The 26,689-nt window shown below is 33.8% G+C and overlaps 3 protein-coding genes and 1 long non-coding RNA gene across 4 annotated transcripts; all 4 read left to right on the top strand.

Annotated features, from left to right (window-relative positions):
* The first annotated feature begins 940 nt into the window (after positions 1-940).
* On the top strand, positions 941-2,776 carry LOC105772576 (WEB family protein At2g40480). The gene is made up of 2 exons (XM_012593932.2): positions 941-1,311; positions 1,432-2,776. Exons 1-2 carry the CDS (start codon positions 1,054-1,056, stop codon positions 2,611-2,613), a joined length of 1,440 nt encoding a protein of 479 aa, XP_012449386.1. The 5' UTR covers positions 941-1,053; the 3' UTR covers positions 2,614-2,776.
* A 5,159-nt stretch (positions 2,777-7,935) lies between these two features.
* On the top strand, positions 7,936-9,207 carry LOC128041779 (uncharacterized). Its single transcript, XM_052632103.1, has 2 exons — positions 7,936-8,106; positions 8,155-9,207. The coding sequence occupies exons 1-2, from the start codon at positions 7,936-7,938 to the stop codon at positions 9,205-9,207; spliced, it is 1,224 nt and encodes a 407-aa protein (XP_052488063.1).
* A 3,526-nt stretch (positions 9,208-12,733) lies between these two features.
* On the top strand, positions 12,734-14,688 carry LOC128041656 (uncharacterized). The gene is made up of 3 exons (XR_008196598.1): positions 12,734-13,021; positions 13,487-13,573; positions 14,364-14,688. It is a non-coding gene; the product is annotated as an uncharacterized LOC128041656 (long non-coding RNA).
* A 6,337-nt stretch (positions 14,689-21,025) lies between these two features.
* LOC105773946 (CBL-interacting protein kinase 18) lies at positions 21,026-23,697 on the top strand. Its single transcript, XM_012596167.2, has 2 exons — positions 21,026-21,412; positions 21,841-23,697. The coding sequence occupies exon 2, from the start codon at positions 22,186-22,188 to the stop codon at positions 23,494-23,496; it is 1,311 nt and encodes a 436-aa protein (XP_012451621.1). The 5' UTR covers positions 21,026-21,412; positions 21,841-22,185; the 3' UTR covers positions 23,497-23,697.
* Positions 23,698-26,689: the final 2,992 nt, after the last annotated feature.

Consider the following 26,689-nt stretch of genomic DNA (forward strand, 5'->3'; position numbering starts at 1 on the left):
AACAACCTATCTTTAAAAACCGCAATCAACGGCCAAAGACTGCCAAGTCAACCCAAGCAATGCAAATCCAATCTCATCGTAGTTTGCTGATGTGTCAATACATTATTGGTTCAAACCCAAAACCTTTGACCCATCAACTTTGACTCATATATCAGTAACCAATATACATCAAACACGTCACTTACACGTCCACGTACAACTTCAGTCAATCCGACAAAAAGGAAAAACATTGAAATGGAAATGTTAACCTACCGTATCGACACGGTTTAAAGTTTTCTATATATAAAAAAACTTTTAATGTGATAATTTTCTTAAATTCGATGATGTAAACTCATAAATACAAAAATAACGCGTTTTAACACGCTTGAATCTACGTTCTCCTGCATTGAATAAAGGCTTAGTTTAAAAATACTTCTCAACGTGCTTTGGGGAAATAAACACTTTTGGAGAGAAATTAAAATTCTCAACTTTTGAAAAAATAATACTTTTAGGTCAATTTTTTGTTTGGAAGAAGTATTTTTTTCTTTCAAAAAATACTTTTGTTCCAAAATTACTTCTTAGAAATAATATTAAACGGACCTTAAAACTCAATCGACATAGGTCTAACTAGCCGAGACTAGTCAAACAACCACATTATTAATTTTAGATTTTTTTTTCTTTACAAATGAATACTACTTTTATTGTATTAAGGAAAAATAAAACTATAAGATTATTTTAATCAATATCAGAATACACTTATTAATATTTATGACTAAATAATTTCAAATTGGTCCACCTTAAAAAGAAAAAGGGAAATCACTTTGCCACCTTTTCTCTTTGTTTCACCTGGTGGGGAATATGGACATAATCATAACAAAGCTAACTCTAGAATTCTTAATTCTTCATAATTTACTTATTTTTCCCTCTTTTTCATCTTTAAAGCTAAAAAAATATTTGCACACCCTTTAAGAAGAGACTCTTTCTCTTTTGCATACTACACTCACATTCACATATTTTCACATTATTATTACTGAATCTTTATTATAGCTAAGCTTATTTGTATGCATATATGTAATGGCAACATTACCTCAAGACTCCTCCATGGAAGGTGTTCCGGGTACACCTGGAATCCGGGAGGTGAGGCCCGAGTCTAGCTCCGAGGATTTCAAGTTTTGCACTGTCTCGAGTAGGGACTCAAACCCTGGAATTCGGAGGGTGGGTTTGCGAGCTGAGATCGATACATCACCGCCTTTCGAGTCTGTTAAGGAGGCTGTGACCCGGTTCGGTGGCAGTGGCCCTTGGGTGCCATTGTACAAGTTTGGAGAGGCTTATGTAAGTTTCCTCTGCTTTTGTCTTGATGGAACATATGGCATATGCATGCCTTCCAAAAATTAATTTTAATATGTTTGTTTATGCATATATATATATATACATGTGTGTGTTTATGAGCAGCATGGAATTGAAGAATTTGACATAAAGAAAGTTGAAGAACAAGCAGCAGAGTTGGAGAAAGATTTGATAGTGAAAGAATTGGAGACCCTTGATGTGCTTGAAGAATTAGGGACTACAAAAAGGATTGTGGAAGATTTAAAGAAACAACTCAAAGATGAAGCTTTGAAATGCATGACCAAAACTCCACACTTGAATCCAGATGAACACATGAGCACTGTGAACAATGAGCATCATGAACATGTCAGAATCGGGAGTTCGAGACCTTACCACCGTCGCCGCCCGGTTTCGTCTCCAGATTCGGTCTTGATGGAATTGAAGCAGGCAAAGTTGAACCTTGGTGAAACTATCAATGATCTTGGGAATATTGTTGATCCTTCAACAACAACTGAAGGTCCAAGAGCAGTGTCAGTGCTTGAAACAACTGGTGAAATGAGGTGGTTTGCAGCTAAGAAAATGGAGGAAGCAGCCATGGCAGCTGAGGCTCTTGCACTTGTTGAACTCAATGCACTTGCTGGAACAAAGGGTTCGTCCGGATTTTCCTTCCCGGAGCCGGAGTCGAAGCCGGAACAATCTCCTCGAACTCCGAAAGTACTACAAAAGGCAGCAGAAGAGGTTTCTAACAGGGAAATGATTCATTCAATGCATGAATTTGATGAAGCAAACAATATTTCTCAACTTACAATCTTGAGAAAGCTTGAAGAAGCTTCAAATGCAATGAAAAAAAGTAAAAAAGCATTGGAAGAGGCTCTAAAAAGTGTTGAAATCGCAAACAAGAAGCAGCTGGATGCTGAAGAATCTCTCAGGAAATGGAACAAACAGGTGGTCTACAATGGTTCAAATATCAACAATCTTCAAAGATCTCCATTAAAGGATGTGATGATGAACAAGCAAAACCCAAAGCCTGTTCCAAGGCCAACAGTGTCAATGAGGGATATGTTGAAAAAGGCTAATGAAGGCCAAACTGAAAGACAAAAAGTAGCTTTGAGCCAAATGCTAGATGAACTAAAGCAAGATTTGAGATTTCATCCAAAAACAGCAGCTGGTGATCATGATAAAAAACATCATGGTGATGATCATCGAAAACAGGTGTTCACACAAAGGAGAAGATTTGGGTTCATCCACATATCACTCCCATTATCAAAGCAAAGCAAAAAGAAACCACAAGCTTTGAACACAATGTGATTATACAATAAAATAGGTTTGTTTCATTGGTTTGTGTTTGTTTTTTGAGTGGATTAATTTATGATGGTGTTTGGCATCTATGAAATCTGAACGCTTGTTGCAGAAGGTGTTTTATAATTTGGATTTCTGTAATAAAATGGCATTGAAATGGTTATGGTCCAAATTTCTTTTCTATTACATACTTCGGTTAAGAGCTTATATCATTGTTTGAATTACCATAAAAGTAAAAGTTAATTTCAATACACATCCCTAGATTAGGATTTATATTCTAATTACGTCTTTAAACTACCGATGTTATATCATTCAAGTCTTTCAATTATCAAAATCCTTAAATTAATTTAAAATAAAAATTTTAAAGAAAAGTAAAATATTACGGTTGGAATCTAGTGCTCTTAGTGTTGTTATATCATCAAACAAACTTGTAATTTTTCGAAATAATGGTTTAATGAAATTCCATCATACTTGTTATACCCCTACCCGACTCAGACACTTGGCATCTCGAGAACCTACCTAAGAAACACCTAGTAATGGCCTTTGCTTCACACTGCTCATAAGAAGATAGCCCGTCCTTAGCTATCTGCTGATAGCGGACCCCCTATTAGACCACCTGCTACTAAAAGGTACACATTCATCAAGAATAGACCATTATGGGACCACTGAAGCCTAATAACCTCGTTCTATCTCAGTAAATGAAATGTCAGAGTTGTAATACACTTGAAGACACCTAGTCTATAACAACATTGTCACCTGGCCGACCACACATTTGCCATACCCTAAGATTTTCGATGATATGTCGTAATTGGAAAGGAGACTTCCCGCTTATAAATACCATAAGGCAGAATGAATGAGGGATCTTCTCCCTCCATTTTAACAACCTTAGCAACAGGCCTTGGCACACTACCTCCTCTTCTTCTCCTTTATTCTTACTCCAACTCTCCACCTGTCACAAGTGAATCGACCTTCTTGTCACTATCGTTGTCCCCTCATTTCCTTTCCCTTGTCGGTACCTATTATCAACAATACTCATTGATATATTTTGTATAATGACTTCAATGGTTTTTGCACACAAATCAAAATGAAAACAAATATTAGGTTATTGATTATCTAGCGGTTAACTAATATTAAGTTGCATTATAAGTTTGGATAATAATGTGAGAAGACAACTTATATTGATAGATAATCTAAATCATCTAAAGTCTAATCGAAATTGAGCAAGTGGATTAAAAGATTATTATTTCATCTATCAAGTCCAAATAGAGAGATGTATTATCTTGGGTATTGGAGTGGATGACTCCCGAAAGATAGACATAGATATGACTATTTGGATTAACAATACATTGGATTTATCCACTTGTGATATTCATAGTGTGGCTTACCTAAATCCTAAGTAAGTGACAGACTACGTGTGCATGAATCGTATATTTCGATGTATTAAAAGCCTAAGTCAATTGATAATAGAATTAAAAGCTAGTATATTGGGTATACGACTTTTGCATGATATAACTTCACTTAAAATAGTGGAATTCATGGCCCAATAAAAGGTTAATGATGTCCTCTTATCAACATTACATGATAGATGGAAAAGTAGCGTGACCCCAAGTCATTTGTCTAAAGGCGAATGATTTAATCATTATGTATTAGTAATTGACTTTTTCATAAAAGAAGATGTGATGATTACAATGAGATAAAATATGATTATATTGAGAGTACGAATTTTATCCCAAAGAACTTAAGGATGTCCTATGTTAATAGCACACATATGATAAAGCTATTGGACAAGCACTTGATAAGTAGTTTCCGTAATGGCATATAATGAGGAGAGCTCAGTTATAGTACTTTAGTGGAATAACTCTATAACTAAATAATTTCGTAATTAATAGACGAAAAGTCAGAGCTTATTTACAAATTATTTGAGCCTTAATTATATAATCCAATTGATCCCTCCGCTAACTCGGTATATCTTTGATGGTTTGAATCGATGATGTGAATATATAAAAATGACGAATTAAAGAAATAGATCACATGAACCACTATCAGTGAATGAGTTTTCTCATCATTAATAAAAGATGTCTTAGAGGTTAAATTAATTTCTCCAAATTATTATTTATTAAATAATTAAAGTTTAAAGTAAAAATTAAATTAATTGGTCATCACAGTTTCATAGAACAAGGTAATTAAATTTATTTACTTATAGGTTCTAGTACGATAAAGTTGTCAAGACTTTAACAAGATTAAAATCGGGTTGAAAAAATAATTAATTAAGTTGTTTAATTTACTTAATTAATTGGATAAATAATATTTCTGATATAGAAAAATAGCTTATTAGATTAGGTAGATTATATGGGTTAGTTTAAAGATTAGATAACATATATAATTATATCTAATATATGACAAGGCCTAGTGGCAGAGCCAGAAAATATTTTTTTTGAGAGGGGGGCTGTAATGGCCCAAATTTGAGGTTATCGGAACAGTGGTTTCGGGACCACAAATCCGATGAGAAAAATTTTATTTTTCTTATATTTTTATGGTCTACAATTTCACAAAATGATTTCGTGAAAATTTCGTTCGAAAATTTCGACGTTTGGGCACTCAATTTAGTCAAAAGGACTAAATTGTAAAAAGTGCAAAAGTTGAGTTCTACATGTTAGAGGTGTCCAATTGTTATGAAACTTTAAATTGGAGGTCCTTATATGGTAATTATACCATTGGTAACTTGGTAGACAAAAATGGACATGAGATAAGTGAAATAGAAAATTTTTAAGTTAGGGGCAATTTGGTAATCTAGTAATTAAAATGAATTAAAAGGGAAAAAGATGGCAAAATCATCATCTTCTTCATTAGGACGAAATCAGCAAGGGGAAGCCATAGTTAGGGTTTTCAAGCTTCCAAGCTCCATAGTAAGTGATCCCAAGTCCCGCTTTTAATGTTTTTACGCTTTTGGAGTCCCGTAGCTTAATTTAGCTTATTCTAGCAATAATTTAACCTAGGGTTTATATTTGGAAAAATACCCATAGGTGAAAAGTGTTTATTTTGATGTTTTATGATAGAATATGAAGCTAGAAATTATGTTAAATAACTTTTGCTAAGCGATTTTAAGTGAAAACGAGTAAAACGACATAATCGGTAAAAATACCTAATGTTCATAAGTACATGTTAGAGTGGGAATTTGATGTTGCCATAGAAGGAAAAATGTTCAGAATGTTATAAAACATAAGAATAAGAGATGAAGTTTAATTTCCGAGCCTTGGGGCAAAATGTAATTATGTAAAAGTTTAGGGCAAAATTGTAATTTTGAAAAAGTTAGAGTCGAGGGCTGTTTTGATGAATGTGATTATTAAATAAGTTAAATTTACTATTTTAGATCAAGAAGTCTGAAACTCGAGGTTAGACAAAGGGAAGAATAAAGTTGAAGACTAAGTTGGTGAATTTGGCTATAATTGGTACCGAGGTAAGTTTACGGTAAATAAATGCAATATTTCAATATTTATTATCAATGCTGTTATTTTCCAGCAACTATGAATTTATTTTATGAATTTATTTGATGATGATCTAAGCATGAAATGATAGAGAATTAAAATTAAAAAGTCCCGTTGATACATAAGGATGGTACTGGATACGAATGTCATGACATTTGGGTAAAGAGGTCCCATGTAAGACCATGTCTGGGACATGGCATTGGCACCGAGATGAGAGGTCCCATGTAAGACCATGTCTGGGACATGGCATTGGCACCGAGATGAGAGGTCCCATGTAAGACCATGTCTGGGACATGGCGTTGCACCGAGATGAGAGGTCCCAGTAAGACCATGTCTGGGACATGGCATGGGCACCGATATGAGAACATCCCATGTAAGACCATGTCTGGGGCATGGCTTTGGCATGTTATTATCAGAAGAGACCGAGTATCCTTATTATTCCAATGTAGCTCAACGGGCTTGTAAACAATTATGTTCATGAAAGTTCGGTTTAAAGCATAAATGGCAAGCTCTGTAAGTTATAAGAGTTAAGAACTTATTATACTATCAATTGATGTTCAACGATGCAGCAAGAGTTGAGTAAGTTATGTACACAAGTATTCTAAGTAAACAAGCAAGAGAACTAGTATGAGATTAACTAAAGAGTAAACTAGAGATATAGACATTTGAGTTTAATTATTTAAGTTAAATATTGTTATTTATTTGCTAGTAAACTTACTAAGCTTTATGCTTACTTTTTATTTCTCTTTCTCTTATAGTATTGCAAAGCTACTTCAAGGATCCTAAAAAGTCGGAGATCGTCCACACTATCAACCACAACCGCCGGTATTTTATATCGAAACACGTTTGAGTTATGGCATGTATAGGGATTTAGTTATTTTGTATGTTTGTAATGATGATTTTGCTAATGAGTGATGTGTAAGTATTTGATGATGTATGGTCATTAAAATGGTTAAGGATGAAGGTGTTTGTTGTTATGAAAGATTAGGTGATAAATTATGCATGGAAATCATGAAAGGATAAAATTTTGCAAAGAAACAGAATTCAGGCAGCATAGTGACGTGAATTTGAAAAATCACCCAAGATAGTATAAAATGAATTATAGGGTGAATGATATATGGAATTAAAGCTTGTTGAGTCTATTTTCATGGAAAAATAACGGTGTAGCAAAAGGAAATTTATATTTTAAGATATGTGAATTTTAGTAAGATAGGGTCAGAACTGTTTTTGGAGTCCCCTGTTCTGAGTTTATAAAATAATTACAAATTGTACAAAAATAGTTATGAGTTGAAATTTACATGCTTAGATTCCTTAATGAGTCTATTTTCTTTAGAAACAAGTAAGAACTTCATATGAAAATCCTACAGTGAGAAAACTTATTTTTAGTAACAAGAGGTCAGGGCAGTCAGGTGGTGAAACAGGGGAGACTTTAACTAATAAACTGTACTAATTGACTGAACCAAAAATTCTAAAAATTTTATGGTGAGTAGATATATGGGTCTAGTTTCAGGGAAAATTTACGGAATTAAATTTCGAGTTCTGTAGCTCAAGTTATAATTAATTTAGTAACTGCTGCGCGATTGGACAGATTTGCTGTAAATAGTGAAATAAATTTTCAAACCTAGTTTTTATGCTCCGAATTGGTAAGATAAGCTAAGTAATGCCTCGTGCTCGACTCCGGAAACGGTCTCGAGTAAGGGGTGTTACATTTTGTTGGTATCAGAGCAGGTTTAGTCGGTTCTCGGAAATACTCAGTAAGAATAAGAGTCTACCTATACATGCCATACTTATATATTTTGATAGTGTGACGACTCCTGACGATTTTAAAATGTTTTCTTTTATAGTTATGGATCCTGAACGAGCTAGTACAGATGAAGTAGAGAGTAATGCGCCTATTCCCGCAGAAGGGACGGTGCCATCAGATGTTAATGTTAGTGAAAGACCTGCATCAGATAGACAGGGAGGAGGAGCTAGAGAAGCCTTCTTCCAAGCCATGACTGATTGGTTTGCCGAGTTCGTTCGTACGAATCCGGCTATAAGACCTCCACCCCCTCAAGATTCACAGGTTCCCCATGTATCTTCTCCAGCTGCAGGTATAGTTATCAGGGAGAGACCACCTGTTGATAAGATTAGGAAGCAAGGGGCTGAAGAATTTCGGGCTACCAAAGATGATGATGCAGAAAAAGCAGAATTCTGGCTTGAGAATACAATCAGGGTTTTTGAAGAATTATCTTGTACTCCGGAAGAATGTATAAAGTGTGTTGTTTCACTTCTTCGAGATTCAGCTTATCATTGGTGGAAGACTCTCGTGTCTATAGTACCGAGTGAGAGGGTTACCTGGGATTTCTTTCAGGAGGAGTTTCGAAAGAAGTACATCAGCCAGAGATTTATAGATCAGAAAAGGAAGGAGTTTCTTGAGCTAAAACAAGGTAAAATGTCTGTGACTGAATATGAACGCAAATTTGTATCCACTGAAGCTAACATGTGCAAGAGATTTGAAGATGGGCTTAATGATGACATCCGACTATCAGTGGGTGTATTGGAAATCAGAGAGTTTGTTGTTCTGGTAGAAAGAGCTTGTAAAGTAGAAGACTTGTTAAAAGAAAAAGAGAAGAGCAAAGCTGAAGCTGGAGCGCAGGATACAAAGAAGAGGCAAATGAGTAAATCATTTCAGTCTACATCTAAGAGGCCTAGGAAGCTCTCTAGCGGATCATATTTTCCAGCTAGATATCCTGGCCGAAGCAGGGGTAGAAGATTTGAGGGTTCTAGAGCTCAAACCACTACAGTTGCAAGTACTGGCAGTACTCGACCTCCTAGGCCGGAATGTCCTCAATGTGGGAGACGCCACCCCGGAGAGTGTAGAGCAGGTGAAAATATTTGTTTCAGATGTGGAGCGTCCGATCACTTTATTCGGGATTGTCCTGAAACAGCTAAAAGAGAAGAGATAACGAGTGTGAGATCAGGAAATGCTCCTACTAGAGGTAGATCACAGAGAAACCCAGGAGTGGGAGCGAGTAATAGGAGTGCATCCAGAGATTCAGCAGCGAGATCAGATGTTAGAGCACCCGCGAGAACATATGCTATTCGTGCTCGTGAAGAGGCGTCCTCTCCGATATAATTACGGTACATTTTCTCTTTATGACACTAATGTTATTGCATTGATCCGGCTCTACACATTCATATATATGCACGAAATTAGTATTTGTTAAAATTTGTCTGTTGAACCTCATCAATTTATGGTTAAAGTCTCTAACCCCCGGGCGCTTTGTGATAGTGGATAAAGTTTGTAAAATTGTCCACCGATGATAAAAGGTATTTGTTTCCGGTTGACTTGATGTTATTGCCTTTTGATGAGTTTGATGTGATATTGGGCATGGATTGGTTAACTCAAAGATGATGCAAGAGTAAACCAGAGACGTAAATATGTTGTACTAAAGTGCGAATGGAGAATTACTTGGTTAATCGATCGACGGATGAATTATCGATGTAATTTTAGTGATGTCACTCGAGAGGTGTGTCGAAAAGGGTATGATGTTTATTTGGCGTATGTGTTGGATACTAAAGTATCCGAGTCAAAGATCTGAGCGATGCCGATTGTATGTGAATTTTCCGATGTGTTTCGGAGGAATTACCAGGTTGCCACCGTAAAGAGAAGTGGAATTTTCTATAGATCCGATTAGGAACTACCCCAATTTCCATAGCTCCGCATCGTATGGCTCCTCTGTAATTAAAAGAGTTAAAGGCACGATTCTGTGAACTTGTTGACAGAGGTTTTGTTCGTCCGAGTCATTCACCTTGGGGTGCTCCAGTTCTGTTTGTGAAAAAGAAAGACGGGTCTTTGAGATTGTGTATCGACTATCGGCATCTTAATAAGGTAACTATAAAGAATAAGTACCCATTGCCTCGAATTGATGACTTATTTGATCAACTGAAAGGTGCCACAGTATTTTCAAAGATTGATCTCCGATCGGGTTATTATCAGTTACGGGTAAAAGAGCCAGATGTGCCAAAGACAGCTTTCAGAACCAGGTATGGGCATTATGAGTTTCTGGTTATGCCGTTTGGGTTGACTAATGCACCTGCAGTATTCATGGATTTGATGAACCGGATATTCAGACCGTATCTAGATAGGTTTGTAGTAGTTTTCATTGATGACATTTTAGTCTATTCTCGGGATGAAACTGAGCATGCAGAACATTTGAAAATAGTGTTGCAAATTCTGCGTGAAAAGAAACTTTATGCTAAATTCAGTAAATGTGAATTTTGGCTTCGAGAGGTAGGTTTTCTCGGACATATTGTATCCGCAGAAGGCATCAGGGTAGATCCAAGTAAAATCTCAGCTATTGTCAATTGGAGTCCACCAAAAAAATGTATCTGAAGTTAGAAGTTTCTTGGGATTAGCTGGATATTATCAGAGATTTGTACAGGGGTTTTCTATGATAGCTTCTCCAATGACTCGTTTATTACAGAAAGATGTTAAATTTGAATGGACAGATAAATGCCAGCAAAGTTTTGACCGATTGAAGAAATTGTTGACTAAGCACTGTGTTGGTACAAATTTGAATCGGGTAAGGAATTTATTATTTATAGTGATGCATCATTAAATGGTTTGGGTTGTGTCTTGATGCAAGAAGATAAAGTAATAGCCTATGCTTCAAGACAACTTAAGCCACATGAAAGAAACTACCAGGTACATGATCTCGAATTAGCTGCTATTGTATTTGCATTGAAAATATGGCGGCATTATTTGTATGGTGAAAAGTGTCATATTTATACTGATCACAAAAGCTTGAAATATTTGATGACACAGAAAGATTTGAATTTGAGACAACGCAGGTGGCTTGAATTGATAAAGGATTATGATTTGGTTCTTGATTACCATCCGGGTAAGGCTAACGTGGTAGCTGATGCTTTGAGCCGAAAATCTCTATTTGCTTTACGAGCTATGAATGCCCGATTGTCACTGACTGATGATGGTTCAATCATAGCTGAAACGAAGGCTAAATCGATGTTTCGTCAACAAATATGTGAGGCTCAGAAAAATGATGAAAAGTTACAGGCTAAACGGGCACATTATGAGTCCGGTAATGATTCAGAATTTCAGACTGGGACTGATGGTTGTTTATTATTTAGAGGTAGAGTATGTGTACCGAAGAATTCCGAGCTTATACAGAAGATTCTACACGAGGCCCATAGCGGTACTATGTCTGTACATCCGGGGAGTAATAAAATGTATAATGACTTGAAAAAGATGTATTGGTGGCCGGGTATGAAACGTGATATCTCTGAGTTTGTATCAAGATGTTTAGTATGTCAGCAGGTTAAAGCTGAACATCAGGTACCTTCGGGGTTGCTTCAACCAATCACTATACCGGAATGGAAATGGGAAAGAGTCACTATGGATTTTGTATCTGGGTTACCGATGTCTCCAAAGAAGAAAGATGCCATTTGGGTAATTGTCGACCGATTGACAAAGTCCGCGCACTTTATCCCAGTATGTATGGATTATTCTTTAGATAAATTGGCTGAATTGTATATATCTGAGATTGTTAGACTACATGGAGTGCTGTCTCCATTATATCGCATGAGATCCCGATTTACGCCTCGTTTCGGAACAAATTACAAGAAGCTTTGGGTACTCGGTTGTATTTCAAGATCTTGCATTTCATCCTCGACGGATGGCCAATCTGGCGTGTAATTCAGGTATTGGAAGATATGCTCCGATGTTGCGTATTAGAGTTGCAAGGTAATTGGGAAAGGTATCTACCTTTGATTGAATTTGCTTACAATAACAGTTATCAGTCTAGTATTAAAATGGCTCCGTATGAAGCTTTGTATGGTAGAAAATGTAGAACACCGTTATATTGGACAGAGCTCAGTGAAAAGAAAATACACGGGGTTGATTTAATCCGAGAAACAGAAGAAAAAGTCAAGCTGATTCGAGATAGTCTAAAAGCAGCTTCCGATCGACAGAAGTCATATGCCGATCTTAAACGAAGGGAGATTGAATTTCAGGTGGGTGATAAAGTATTCTTAAAAGTGTCTCCTTGGAAGAAAGTTCTCCGGTTCGGTCGAAAGGGTAAATTGAGTCCAAGATTTATCGGACCATATGAGATTATAGAAAGAATTGGACCAGTTACTTACCGATTGGCTTTACCACCGGAACTCGACAAAATTCATAATGTATTTCATGTATCTATGCTACGACGGTATCGATCAGATCATTCACATGTTATTACTCCAACAGAAGTAGAAATTCAGCCGGATATGACTTATAATGAAGAACCGGTTAAAGTATTAGCACGAGAAACAAAGGAGCTTAGAAACAAAAAGGTAAATCTGGTGAAAGTGCTATGGCAAAAGCACGGGATTGAGGAAGCAACATGGGAACCGGAAGAGACAATGAGGAAGCAATACCCGAATCTCTTCTTGGTAAGATTTTCGAGGCGAAAATCCTAAAAAGGGGGAGAGTTGTAATGGCCCAAATTTGAGGTTATCGAACAAGTGGTTTCGGGACCACAAATCCGATGAGAAAAATTTTATTTTCTTATATTTTATGGTCTACAATTTCACAAAATGATTTCGTGAAAATTTTGTTCGAAAATTTCGACGTTTGGGCACTCAATTTAGTCAAAAGGACTAAATTGTAAAAAGTGCAAAAGTTGAGTTCTACATGTTAGAGGTGTCCAATTGTTATGAAACTTTAAATTGGAGGTCCTTATATGGTAATTATACCATTGGTAACTTGGTAGACAAAAATGGACATGAGATAAGTGAAATAGAAAATTTTTAAGTTAGGGGCAATTTGGTAATCTAGTAATTAAAATGAATTAAAAGGGAAAAAGATGGCAAAAATCATCATCTTCTTCATTAGGACGAAATCAGCAAGGGGGGAAGCCATAGTTAGGGTTTTCAAGCTTCCAAGCTCCATAGTAAGTGATCCCAAGTCCCGTTTTAATGTTTTTTACGCTTTTGGAGTCCCGGTAGCTTAATTTAGCTTATTCTAGCAATAATTTAACCTAGGGTTTATATTTGGAAAAATACCCATAGGTGAAAAGTGTTTATTTTGATGTTTTATGATAGAATATGAAGCTATAAATTATGTTAAACAACTTTTGCTAAGCGATTTTAAGTGAAAACGAGTAAAACGACCTAATCAGTAAAAATACCTAATGTTCATAAGTACATGTTAGAGTGGGAATTTGATGTTGCCATAGAAGGAAAAATGTTCAGAATGTTATAAAACATAAGAATAAGAGATGAAGTTTAATTTCCGAGCCTTGGGGCAAAAATGTAATTATGTAAAAGTTTAGGGCAAAATTGTAATTTTGAAAAGTTAGAGTCGAGGGCTGTTTTGATGAATGTGATTATTAAATAAGTTAAATTTACTATTTTAGATCAAGAAGTACGAAACTCGAGGTTAGACAAAGGGAAGAATAAAGTTGAAGACTAAGTTGGTGAATTTGGCTATAATTGGTACCGAGGTAAGTTTACGGTAAATAAATGCAATATTTCAATATTTATTATCAATTCTGTTATTTTCCAGCAACTATGAATTTATTTTATGAATTTATTTGATGATGATCTAAGCATGAAATGATAGAGAATTAAAATTAAAAAGTCCCGTTGATACATAAGGATGGTCTTGGATACGAATGTCATGACATTTGGGTAAAGAGGTCCCATGTAAGACCATGTCCGGGACATGGCATTGGCACCGAGATGAGAGGTCCCATGTAAGACCATGTCCGGGACATGGCATTGGCACCGAGATGAGAGGTCCCATGTAAGACCATGTCGGGACATGGCGTTGTACCGAGATGAGAGGTCCTCAGTAAGACCATGTCAGGACATGGCATGGGCACCGATATGAGAACATCCCATGTAAGACCATGTCTGGGACATGGCTTTGGCATGTTATTATCAGAAGAGACCCGAGTATCCTTATTATTCCAATGTAGCTCAACGGGCTTGTAAACGAATTATGTTCATGAAAGTTCAGTTTAAAGCATAAATGGCAAGCTCAGGTAAGTTATAAGAGTTAAGAACTTATTATACTATCAATTGATGTTCAACGATGCAGCAAGAGTTGAGTAAGTTATGTACACAAGTATTCTAAGTAAACAAGCAAGAGAACTAGTATGAGATTAACTAAAGAGTAAACTAGAGATATAGACATTTGAGTTTAATTATTTAAGTTAAATATTGTTATTTATTTGCTAGTAAACTTACTAAGCTTTATGCTTACTTCTTTTATTTCTCTTTCTCTTATAGTATTGCAAAGCTACTTCAAGGATCCTAAAAAAGTCGGAGATCGTCCACACTATCAACCACAACTGCTCGGTATTTTATATCGAAACACGTTTGAGTTATGGCATGTATAGGGATTTAGTCATTTTGTATGTTTGTAATGATGATTTTGCTAATGAGTGATGTGTAAGTATTTGATGATGTATGGTCATTAAAATGGTTAAGGATGAAGGTGTTTGTTGTTATGAAAGATTAGGTGATAAATTATGCATGGAAATCATGAAAGGATAAAATTTTGCAAAGAAACAGAATTCAGGCAGCATAGTGACGTGAATTTGAAAAATCACCCAAGATAGTATAAAATGAATTAGAGGGTTAATGATATATGGAATTAAAGCTTGTTGAGTCTATTTTCATGGAAAAATAACGGTGTAGCAAAAGGAAATTTATATTTTAAGATATGTGAATTTTAGTAAGATAGGGTCAGAACTGTTTTTGGAGTCCCCTGTTCTGAGTTTAGAAAATAATTAAAAATTGTACAAAAATGGTTATGAGTTGAAATTTACATGCTTAGGTTCCTTAATGAGTCTATTTTCTTTAAAAACAAGTAAGAACTTCATATGAAAATCCTACAGTGAGAAAACTTATTTTTAGTAACAAGAGGTCAGGGCAGTCAGGTGGTGAAACAGGGGAGACTTTAAGTAATAAACTGTACTTATTGACTGAACCAAAAATTCTAAAAATTTTATGGTGAGTAGATATATGAGTCTAGTTTCAGGGAAAATTTACGGAATTAAATGTCGAGTTCTGTAGCTCAAGTTATAATTAATTTAGTAACTGCTGCGCGATTGGACAGATTTGCTGTAAATAGTGAAATAAATTTTCAAACCTAGATTTTATGCTCCGAATTGGTAAGATAAGCTAAGTAATGCCTCGTGCTCGACTCCGGAAACGGTCTCGGGTAAGGGGTGTTACAGGGGCGGAGTTAAATTGTATATTTTTATGATAGTAAAAATGCAATTTCACCATTTTAATAATCTATATCTTTATAATTTTTAAAGGATGAAATCAAATTTTTACTGTTTTTAGGGGCTAAAGTGTAATTTTACTATAATTAATTTAAAATTTTATAAATTATAAAGGGTCTAATTAGAAAAATTTTTTATTTTAGGTGGGGTCGGGACCCCTACCAGCCCCCTAGCTCCGCCATTGACAAGACCCAACTGGGCCTAGTATACAATAATGGAGTGGCAAACCCTAGTCCCAGAAAAGGGTTGTGCCGCCACCAAATGTATTACTCCTAGTGAGAGTATGCTTTATCCTATTAAATATTATTATTTAATTATACATTGTTCAACTGAGACTCTTATTATTTTCTCTATAAATAGGAATTATGGACTAGGTCAAAATACACCATTCACCTACGAGGTTACTTTGCTAGAATACAATGAATATATCCATACGAAATATTTCCATCTTTCTTGAGTAACCAATTTCTAGCCCTAGAAAGTTTTGCAGAAGTTTTCATCAATATGTGAATAGAGCCCATACTCTAGCAAACCGAGGTTGAGATTAGCGGAGAAGATTTAGAGGATGAAATCTGAGAATGACCTATTCCACCTATTCCAAAACACAAGTATAACTTGGGTAATAAAGTTTATTGTTACAAAGATCACAAAGGCTCAATTTTAGAAAAATTTAAAACTACTACTAGGCAACAAACATGTTTTCTAAATTGTATTTTTCCAACAATTACCGCATAACTTTTAAAAGTAAAAAACTAAAAATAAAATAAAATTGAAAAAAGAGGGGCAATAAAAATTTTGTAAAAGCTTTGAAAACTCAAAACTAAGTTTTTTACAATATTCATTTTTCTTTAAACTTTTTATTTTAAACTATGCCATATAAGATTTGATATTTTATTTAACGGTTAAATTAATGATTTTAGTAATGGGAGGACTCGATATAACTGTTGACACCATTTTTTGGATGAAAAACGGGGTCGACTTGGGTTTTGGAAAATGAAAACGAAAATGGGAGTCGCCACCGATCCTTTTTGATGAGGTGTGATCGGACCACATCGAAAAGTAGTTGTTTTTAATAAACGATTTGATTTTATTAAAACAACAAGTTTGGTCCACGAAATTCAAAAAAACGGGTTCGGGAGTCGGTTATGCACGAGGAAGGATTAGCACCCTCGATACGCCCAAAATTGGTACCTAGTTGATTACTTAATGTCTTAGTGTCGAAAAACTGAAAACTTTAAAGAAATTTAAAATATGATCCTTAAAAAACTCGAATGGCATGGATTAAAATTCAAGACGATATTTAGCAATTTGGTTAAACAAGAAAAATCAAAATGTAAATTTCAAAAAGTATAGGGGTCAAAATGTAATTTTTTTAATTTTTTTAACACGAAATTATTCCCGGACAAAATTCAGTGATTACACAAAACATTGTCTTATTTTAAAATTTTTAAAAGGATATTAAGCCATTTGGTTGAACGAGAAAAATCGACACCCAGCACCTTAGGGCATGTTTTCTCGAATTTTCAAACGCAAAACATTGCCTTATTTTAAAATTTTTAAAAGGATATTAAGCCATTTGGTTGAACGAGAAAAATCGACACCCAGCACCTTAGGGCATGTTTTCTCGAATTTCCAAACGCAAAACATTGCCTTATTTTGAAATTTTTAGAAGGATATTTAGCTATTTAGTTGAATGAGAAAAATCGACACCCAGCACCTTAGGGCACGTTTCCTCGAATTTCCAAATGCTAAATATTGCCTTATTTAGAAAAATTTTCTTTTTTGAAGTACGATGTTAATATGCATAATGAAATAATAAATATGATAATGTGAACAAAAATAATATGAGCAAAAACGAATAAATAAAATAAATCAATCATGCATATACCATAGCAAATAAATAAATAAATAAACTAAAGCATAAAATGGACATATAAATAAATACATAAATGAACATAAAAATAAAGGAAAATATGTATGTACATATAAGGAAATATATACGTATGTATATTCATAAAATTATGGAAATATGAAAATGTATATATGAATTATAAGATATAAAAATATAAGTATTTACATATATATATATATGTATATAGATTATAAAATGCAAATATATATATATATATATATATATATACTATATAAGTATGTATGTTATAAAACACGTGTACACACATAAATTTATAAAATATGAAAAATATGCATATGTATGTTTTAAAATTATTAAAATAAAATAAAAATATATATGAGTATATATGCATATATTCATGAGGAAAAGAGTATATAGATATATGTATATAAATATGTATATATAAAAAGTATTTAATATATATATTAAATAAATTATATATGAAATATATATAAGCACTTATGTAATAATAATATAATATAATATAAGATGGCACATACATTTAAAATTACATAAGTAAATATAAATAGAAATATAATGATAGTAATAATAACATTAATATTAATAATAATAGTAAAGATGATAATATAATAAAAAAATAAAAAAAATAATAGTAATAATAATGTCAACTTTATTAATTTTAATAAGAAGATAACCAAAATAATAAAAAAAAGGGCTAAATTGGATTAAAAATGAAAAATATGGGGCGGATTCGAAAAATAAAGAAACAAAAAGGATTAAATCCAGACACGCGCAAAAGGAGGGGGACCAAAAGGGAAATATTCCCACGTTGACCAAGCGGCGTCGTTCTAACAAAGCCTGAGCAGACGGTCTATGGACCAAATCGCAAGAAAGATGGAAATTTAGAGCAAAATTAAAACAAATAATAAAAGGGAATAGGACTCAATTGTAAACGGCCTCAAAAGCGGAAGGACTGAGGACGCAAATAACCCCTCTGGTCCAAAAACACTCGGATCCCAGGCGGTACGGGTCGGGTCGATTTGAACCAAGTCAAAACGACATCGTTCCAGGGCTTAAGAATGCCGGCCAAAACGGCGTCGTTTTACCAGGGTATAAAAGGCACTCTTTTGAGAAAAAAAATCATTTGGGCATTGAAAAGAAAAAAAAAACAGAAGAAAGAAAAAAATATTCTCTCTGGACTAGGTCCAGATTCCAGCCTAGGCCCGCCGCTCCGGCGTCGCACCGGCCACCGTGTGGAAATTCAAAAGAGGTAAAAATTTACTTTTTTTTTAATTTTTTGTGAATATAAACTATTTATATATATGTAATATGTATAAAAATAGAATGAACATGTATTAATAGATGGGAAATGCGAAAATGAAAAAAGGTCACATTTTTTTTGCTTTTTTCTACGAAAATGTTACAAAAGAAGAGAAAAATAAAGAAAATAATAGCCCCCTTTTTACAATGGTTTTAGATGGCTCTTATAGCCATTTACAACTCTATTTTTTTAAATTTATTATGTTGTCATTTCTTCTGCAGGTGCAAGTGGACGGGGGTGGTTGGTGTCAGAGAGCAGGTGGCGTCGGTGGCTGCGAGCAGAGCTAGGAGCGGCGATGGCAGAAGACCAAGGCTTAGGGTTTCCTGTTTCTTTTTTTGTGTTGGGCCATTTGAGCTGTTTAGGTTTTGTTTAGGATTGGGTTTGGGTTGAGTTTAATTTCGGGCCTGTAATTGGGTTTGGGTAGGTTTAATTGGTTTGGGTTTGTTTAAATGTACTGGGCTGATTTTGGGTTAGGTCTAGGTGGGTATAGGGTTGGTTTTATTTGGACCATATTGGGCCCCGGGTAAATTTGGGCTTGTACAATAACATTGATAGCTTAGGAATGTAATTAGAATATTGTTTTAAAGTTTGGGGGCGATTTAGAAAGGAGGTTATATTTTAGGGATGTACGGCGCAATTAACTCTAAAAATCATAATTAATATTTGGATTAATTCCACCGAACATCCCCAAATTATAGTTCATATTCTAAGTTGATCCTAAAATTCAAAAAATTCTGATTTAATCCTTAAATTATTAATATAGTATCAATCTTATCCTTCCATCCGTCTCGCCAATAGTTCAAGCGTTGAACGTTAGATCAAATTTGGCGTGGGAAATATTTAAAAGATGTCAATCAAATTACAAGTATGTATGTACCTAATACATAAATGTTAGAGCTTGAACTCAAGATTAGGTGTAGCTTATTGTATAATTAACCCTCAATATTTATATGTACATAATTTAAAATGGTAAACTACACAGTTGGTCACTTAATCTTCATAAGTTTTCATTTTGGGCATCGGTTGATATATATATATATATGTATGTATATATATTGCAAAAAGGGCATTGTCGTTACAAACCGTTTTCATCTAGTCACCCATCATTAATTTGGAGTTAGACAATATTACAGTACACTAATTTTAGTCACCAAACTTTAATAAGTTTTCATTTTAATTTCGACATGATTTAAAAAGATAAAATGAGTGACTAAAATGAACACTTACTAAAGTTAAGCAACTAAAATGAGTATACAATAACATTGCCTAATCCAAAGTTAATGGTGGATGACCAAAACGAAAATGATTTGTAACAACAGTGCCCAAATTAATGGTGAAGTTTACCCGATTTAAAAATACTTTGTTCAAATGGTAATTAAGCGGGACAAGGTGAATGTTGCTAAATCCATCATTGCTCTATAAGTGTCACTCTTTGCTCCACCATTTGCCTTACTCCATTATGTATGCATAATATTAAAAACCATTACAACCTCTATGGATGTTGGATGCATCCATTCTTGCTCCACTTCAATTTAATTTTTGTTACTTATTTTTAATATTTTCAACATTTTTTAAAATCAAGTTAAAATTTAAACATAATTCTTTGTAAAAATATTTAAACATAAAACATATGAATTTTTTTTTATAATACATTATTACATTTCACCTTTTAATAGTTTAATATACACAAGGATAATTATTCAAGAGGGGTGTTTGGTAAACAGAGTTTTTAGTCTTTTTTTAGCTGATTTGGGCACAAATGGAGGATTGAGTAGTCAAACCCTTTGATTATAGTGTTTAGTGAATGGAGATTTGCAATAGCTTGTTGAGCTAAAACCTTCAAAACAGAAAAAGTCAGGATTGACAAATTTTTTCATAGCTGATTATAAATGAAATATGTGAAATGACATATTTTGACCATACTTGCTAAAAATTACTCCATTTGCCGCTATGTACAATTATATTGATATACTATTAATATTTATCAATTTCCACGAGGTTAAAATTTGCAAATAAGGAACTTAAGAAATTTATTTATTTAAAATTTCAAAAATATATACTAACTAATTTCCATAATGAATGTTTTAATTCCTTGATAATAGTATTTTATTTCAATAATTTCATCCAGTAAAAAGTAAAGTATTATAAACAAATAAATATTTAACAATAAAATATGGCACGCACATATCAGCTTTCACCTATCGGTTAAGTTTTACCAAACACCTTTAAATAAACAGATAATAGAAACAATTAATCAAATCAATTAATAGAATCAATTAATGCAATCAGCTATCCGTCAATTGTCAAAGAGAGCCTATACATACATACATATATAGCCGGGATAAAATGATAATTTAATATAATAGAGCGAGGCAGAGTGGAGGAAGTAATTATCTACAAAAATCTACCCTGCGTCTGGTTTAAAGAAAATTCTACTCCATTTGAAGCAGATGACTCAAAATCCATGTGCCGATTCGGATTTGCTCAAATTGTTTCCTTTTTATAGTAACCAAATGTATTGTTGAAGCAAAAGCAGAAAATTGAACAAAAATAGTGAATTACCAAAATTAGGGACAAAAGTGACTGATTTTGAAACGCCAGCCTTCTGTCTTTCTGTCATAACTAACAGTCTTTTCATATATAAAACCTTCTATATTTAGTCCCCAAAACCTGTCATTCCTATTATTATCTTACAAATTTCATTATATTACATTGCATTCATGTGCTTCCTACATTTGTGGCTTTCATTTCATCATCTTTCTAACCCCCCATCACCTTCTCCGCAAGAAGGGTGTCATCTTCCATTGAATTACCTCAAGTCTATTTCTCTTTTCTCATTTGCCCATCAAAAGTAAGTTTGGGTCTTTCTTTCCCATTGAATTTTCATTGCCTTTTATTTTTGTTTTTGGTTATGAATCTGTTTCTTCATTGTTGAATCATGTTCATGCTGTGGAATTGGTTCTGGGTATTGTTTTCTATGTTTAATCTCACATGAAATCTTTAAATTTGATCAATGAACAATGAACAATGTTAGATTTTGAAAGAATTAATACACTGTTTGCTTAGATCATGTTCTTCGATTCTACTAAATGTCGGTGACGTTTGAATCAGAAAAAAAGTTAAGTTGAACTTGTTGTGATTGTTGCTTGATATGGTACCAATGTTTTTTTCCTGCAGCAGGTGGTGTTGAAATTTGGTGCATTTATGATTGCTCGGTTCTAATATTTATGCATGTCAGGCGTTTGAATTATTGCCTAATTGACTCGATTTGTCTTTCAGAAAGTATTAAGAAAGGAATAGGGAATGCGGAAAGATGTCTATGCACGCTGAGAATTCTCTATATCAACTCCACAAGGATGTATCCGGATCTGGATTACCCTTATTCTTTCTCGATGAGGTCGGATACTCAGGAAACAGCAGATTCATGCTCGGTGTTCAAGTTCTTAACAGGGCTGAAAACAAAATCTCCACCATGTTGATGAATGACCTTGCTGAAGACGGTTGAGTTTTTCGTGTTATAGGAAGTTCTCTTAGAGTACATTTACATATATATATATATATATTATTAATACTGCAGGAGATAATACTCTTTTTTGGAGCCTGTTAGGATTAAAATCTTTTAGAATGGAGAATAAGGGGAAGGTGTTGATGCAAAAGTATGAATTCGGAAAAATGTTGGGCCAAGGGAATTTTGCTAAAGTTTACTATGCAAAGAACATCAAAACAAGCCAGAGCGTGGCGATTAAGGTCATTGAGAAAGAGAAGGTCTTGAAAGTAGGCATGATCGATCAAACCAAGACGGAGATATCCACTATGAGCCTCGTTAAGCACCCGAATATCTTGGAACTTTACGAAGTCATGGCTAGCAAAAACAAGATTTACTATGTTATGGAGTATGCCAACGGTGGCGAGCTCTTCAACAAGGTAGCAAAAGGGAAGTTGAGAGAAGACTTGGCAAGGAAGTATTTCCAACAGCTGATCAGTGCAGTTGATTTTTGCCACAGCAGAGGTGTTTATCATCGGGATTTGAAGCCCGAAAACTTGCTCCTTGATGAAAATGGAACCCTTAAGGTATCAGATTTCGGCTTGAGTGCCCTTGGTGAGTCTAAGCATCAAGATGGATTGCTCCACACAACTTGTGGAACCCCTGCATATGTAGCTCCTGAAGTTATAAACCGAAAGGGCTATGATGGGGCAAAAGCCGATATCTGGTCTTGCGGGGTTATCCTCTTTGTCCTACTGGCTGGTTATCTTCCATTTCATGATTCAAATCTGATAGGAATGTATAAGAAAATAAGCAAAGCAGATTACAAGTTTCCTAGTTGGTTCTCACCTGATGTCACCAAGCTGCTATCGAGAATCCTCAATCCTAATCCAAAATCTCGAATTTCAACCGCGAAAATAATGACAAACTCCTGGTTCAAAAAGGGGTTTAAATTGAAATCAAGTCACAAAACTGCCGAAAAGGACTTGCCTTCTACCGATACCAATGTGGTTTTTGGTTCTGAGGCTAACACAGCAGCATTCGAAACAAAGAATCACAAGGATCAGCTCACCAAGTTGAATGCTTTCGACATCATTTCCTTATCAAGTGGGCTCGATTTGTCTGGATTGTTTACGGAAACCGGCGAGAAGAAGGAAGTTAGATTCACTTCCATGCATAGTGTCTCTGCCATCACTTCTAAACTAGAGGACTTTGCTGAGCACTTGAAGTTCAAAGTTAAGAAGGAAGTTGGAGGGCTTTTGAAAATAGAAAAATCGAGCAGAGGCCAAAAAGGCGAATTGACTATCTATGCACAGATATTCGAGGTCGCCCCATCTTTCTATTTAGTAGAGTTGAGGAAGTCCAGTGGTGATACATTGGAGTATAGGAAGATGTTGGAGCAGGATGTTAGACCAGCTCTCGAGGACATTGTTTGTACTTGGCTAAAGTGAGTCATCGTGTTGAAGTTTCTCAAGTTTATTTGTCCGATTCGATCTCAAAGGCAGTTTGAATGTTTGGTTACTTGTATGAATCTTTAAAAGCTGCCGTTCTTGCATGAAATCTAGCTTGAATTTGTGTTAAAAACTTTGATAGAACAGACATTATAGTATAGTAATGTGCTTCAAAAGGCTTTGCAGTTTCATGTCTGAAAATCATCCAAGGGGTGGGTTGTGGGGTTGGGGGTGTTTAAATGCGAACCCAGTGTCCAATGTAAATAAATATTATTTGAAGGTGTTGTAAATAAATAATATTTCAAGGTGTCCAATGTAAATAAAAAAAAACTATTATTTTACAAAATAAGTTATATTATTATGGGGTATTTTTGTCTACATATCTATATAAATTAATAAAATTTAAACAAAAAAACATCATGCATATCAAATTTTTAATTTTAGTATTGCAACCAAAGCATCATTCGATTTTCATACGAAAACATCTAATAATAATTATAAAATTATTTAAAATTATTAATTAACATTTAAATATTGTGATAATTACAAATTATATTGATATCTAATTATTAGTATAAAATTAACGTGAAGTAATGTGTGATAGGTAGATTTGATAATTACAAATTTTATTAACATCTAAATATAATTATAATTTAAATTAAAACTATTAATTGAGATTTAAACATAAATTGTAGTGATAATTATAAATTATATTGACACCTAAATATTATTATAATTTTATTTATATTTATCGATTGGCATTTAAATCTAATTATAATTTAGTTTAGGTTTATTAGGTGTAAAATAGTGTGGTCTAAGCATAAAATAGAGAAAATAAATTTATTTATTTATATTTTTCATGGCAAATTATTAATATAAAATATTTATAATTCTAATTATTTTATTAATGATGTTTTAATTAGATTTTATTATTATAATTAAACTTGATTATAATATTATTTTAGTATAATCATCACTTAATTAGTGTTACAATTATAGACCAATTAAAATTAATATTTAGCACTATAAATCTGTACATTAGTAAGACATTTTATTCAAATAATATTCAAGAATTACTAAAAATTATATTTTAATATTATTTACTAAATTTTGGTTCCATCAATAAAAAAATGATTTTCATTATCTTTTAAGTATGTTTGGTTTTATTATTAATTTCATATTTCAATAGTTTTACTACTTACACAGTTGTGAATATTTCAAAATAATGGAGTATTAAACTAATGATTATTTTTATCTTATTCGAATGACAAGTTATTTTATTTAATTGCTTAATATTTTATTATCGTTTATTTCATACTTTTTTATTTCCAATACTTTTAACATAATTTATTCTCTATTATTTATCAAAATTAATAGGCTTTTATTATAAAATAAGCCAAATCTTATTTAATTAGTAAATATACTTTTTAAATTGTAAAATTATATTATTTAGTGAAAAAGTTTTTGGTTTGCACTTGGAAAACAGCTACAGTTGGAACAGAAATGAACAGAAAGGTTAAATGCAAAATAAGGAAAAAAAATTAACACACGATATTTGTTCACACAATTTAGACACAACGATCCTATATTTACAGAGTCTCGTCTAGTGAATGATTTTATTCAACAATCGTTCGAATCACCTATTGAGTCAAAACTCTCCAAAGAATACCTAAAAGAGTCAAGAAATCACATCAAGAAAATAAAAACAAAATTGTCACTAATGACACTCTAAAATTGCTCTCTAGGTGAAAGCCACAAGCAACCTATTTATAGGCTAATACAATAGTCCATCCAACAGAGTTTTGATAAACTTTAAACTCCAATTTAACAGCTAAAATTATCCCTGAGTATTTATCAAATAAAAATATCTATAAATCTGTCTTCCAACTACTCCAAAACTCTCTTAAGAGATAAGGGTGAGGATAAACATATCTTCACTTTAAACTTCTCAATATGACCAATTAAACAGCTAAAGAGTCCTAGTCGAACTCCAATTGTTATTTTGTCAAATATGTCACTCCATAGTATGCAAAAAATTTTAAACACCATGGGACCGAAACAACCCACGATCTAAGTAAAAAATTCGTTCTCAATCTAACAGAACATGGAACGAGCAGGTCAAAACTCCTAACATGTAATAAATTAAAACAAAAGACACATAAGATTACGTGCAACATACACAAATTTTTAATAAATATATTTATAACTTTTTTACATAAATCTAGTATATATAAAAGTGTTGCAAATTTATATAATTTGTATTATAATTTTAGCAATTTATAAAATTGGTGTTACCCTTAACTGGGTCGTCAACTCAATTATCTATGTTATTATTTAAAAAGTTTCTGAATTTACGTCTAACTTAACCAGGACATCAAATAAGGGTAAAGGCAAAAAAGGGCGAGCCTTCAAATAAAATAGTAAATGCCTCTTTATCTTATTCCGATTTCAAAAATCGCAAGAGGATAATTATTAGAAATGCTGAAAGAGCTTGGAGTCTGGGAAAAGTCCTTGGTTAATGTCGACGGGCATGATGATGAAGCTGTAGTTGTAGCTGAATTGGCAAGATTTGAAGAGCAGTCGGGGTTTGGAGGTCTTCAAATACTTCTAAATGTTTCTATGACACTGTTCAATGAGGTTGGCTGGAAATGCTTCTTGAGCAATGTTGGCGATTGAATCAGCACTGGCTGAATGAAAAATTTTGACTGGGTTAGGCAGGAAGCGGTGGGGGTTGCTGGTGGTTTACTGAGCGAAATAATAGCATATTTGTTATGGTTGTGTGTAAAATAAATTTGTTCTTATCAGGGGGTTATCTGTTTTGGTTTTGTTCATTTGGAGTAAACCAACTACGAGGAGGAGCTGAAGCAAGTGTCTGGGGCTACAGAAAAGAACAGCTGCCCAAAATGGATTATAATTATAACGAAACGTCTGCAACTCTTCAAGGACTCATCAATGGTCTCATAACAAAAATTAACTCCAAGAACAGTAATTTGTGGGATTGAGAGCTTTCGTATATCATAATCGCGAGTGAGACAGCTGAAGGGTGACAATGCTGCATTACGTTACATGTTTGCTGAACGGAAGAAGTTGCAGCTTAAGGATAGGGATGGGGACGCAAGTGTCAAATTTGATGCGGGTGCTGGTGACGACTGTGATTGATTTCTTCATGGTATTCATTCTCTATACCACAAGG

This window comes from Gossypium raimondii, chromosome 6 (assembly GCF_025698545.1).
Source record: "Gossypium raimondii isolate GPD5lz chromosome 6, ASM2569854v1, whole genome shotgun sequence".
Taxonomy (NCBI): domain Eukaryota; kingdom Viridiplantae; phylum Streptophyta; class Magnoliopsida; order Malvales; family Malvaceae; genus Gossypium; species Gossypium raimondii.